General features: G+C 32.6%; 1 protein-coding gene across 1 annotated transcript in view; it reads right to left on the minus strand.

Moving 5' to 3' along the window:
- Positions 1-625, minus strand: part of Meikin (meiotic kinetochore factor) — a 179,373-nt gene that overhangs the window by 168,279 nt on the left and 10,469 nt on the right. Inside the window, 1 exon segment of the mRNA XM_023713096.1 lies at positions 22-43. Coding sequence (XP_023568864.1) covers positions 22-43 — 22 coding nt within the window.

Here is a 625-nt window from a genome sequence, read left to right on the forward strand (position 1 = left end):
TAACAAGAAATTATACTGTACATTTTTAAAAAGCCAAATAATTCTATAAAGCTTATAACAAAAACTTTAATCTCTTATCTCATAGATTTCCATTATAATTCCCTAGTTCCTAGAGACTGACTTTTAACCTTTCTTTTACCTCCTTCATATTTCTAGATTAAATGTATTCAACATTTCTATTATTGTGACTGTTTAAGTATACCAAGTTGATTCAGATACTGTGAGCTATACTCATAACATACGGTCACTAGTTTTGTTTTTCCTTTAATTCGTCACCTAATTTTAAAATTTGTTTCTCTAAGTACTTAAAACTATTTCATCTCAGTTTTGCAAAAAATATAAATCTCCTCTCAGTATCTTAAAAAACATCAGACTATCTCTACATTATTCTTTCCTTGCCTCTCTGCTTCCTGCTCTTCCTTTCTGTTCTACTCTTTTTCTCTTTTTCCCTTATGTCCATATTTTTTTCTATTTTTTTTGTTAAAGAAGTATTGCTTGGTCCTAAGAATCTCCATCAGGTTTTTTAAAATAGCAGTTAATGGGGGCCTGGCCCTAGCTCAGGCCTTTAAGTGGCTGCTTCCACAAAGCTGTCAGCCTCAGGTTGCTGGAGTTCGAACCTCACAAC

Source organism: Octodon degus, unplaced genomic scaffold, assembly GCF_000260255.1.
Source record: "Octodon degus isolate 3935 unplaced genomic scaffold, OctDeg1.0 scaffold00029, whole genome shotgun sequence".
Taxonomy (NCBI): Eukaryota; Metazoa; Chordata; class Mammalia; order Rodentia; family Octodontidae; genus Octodon; species Octodon degus.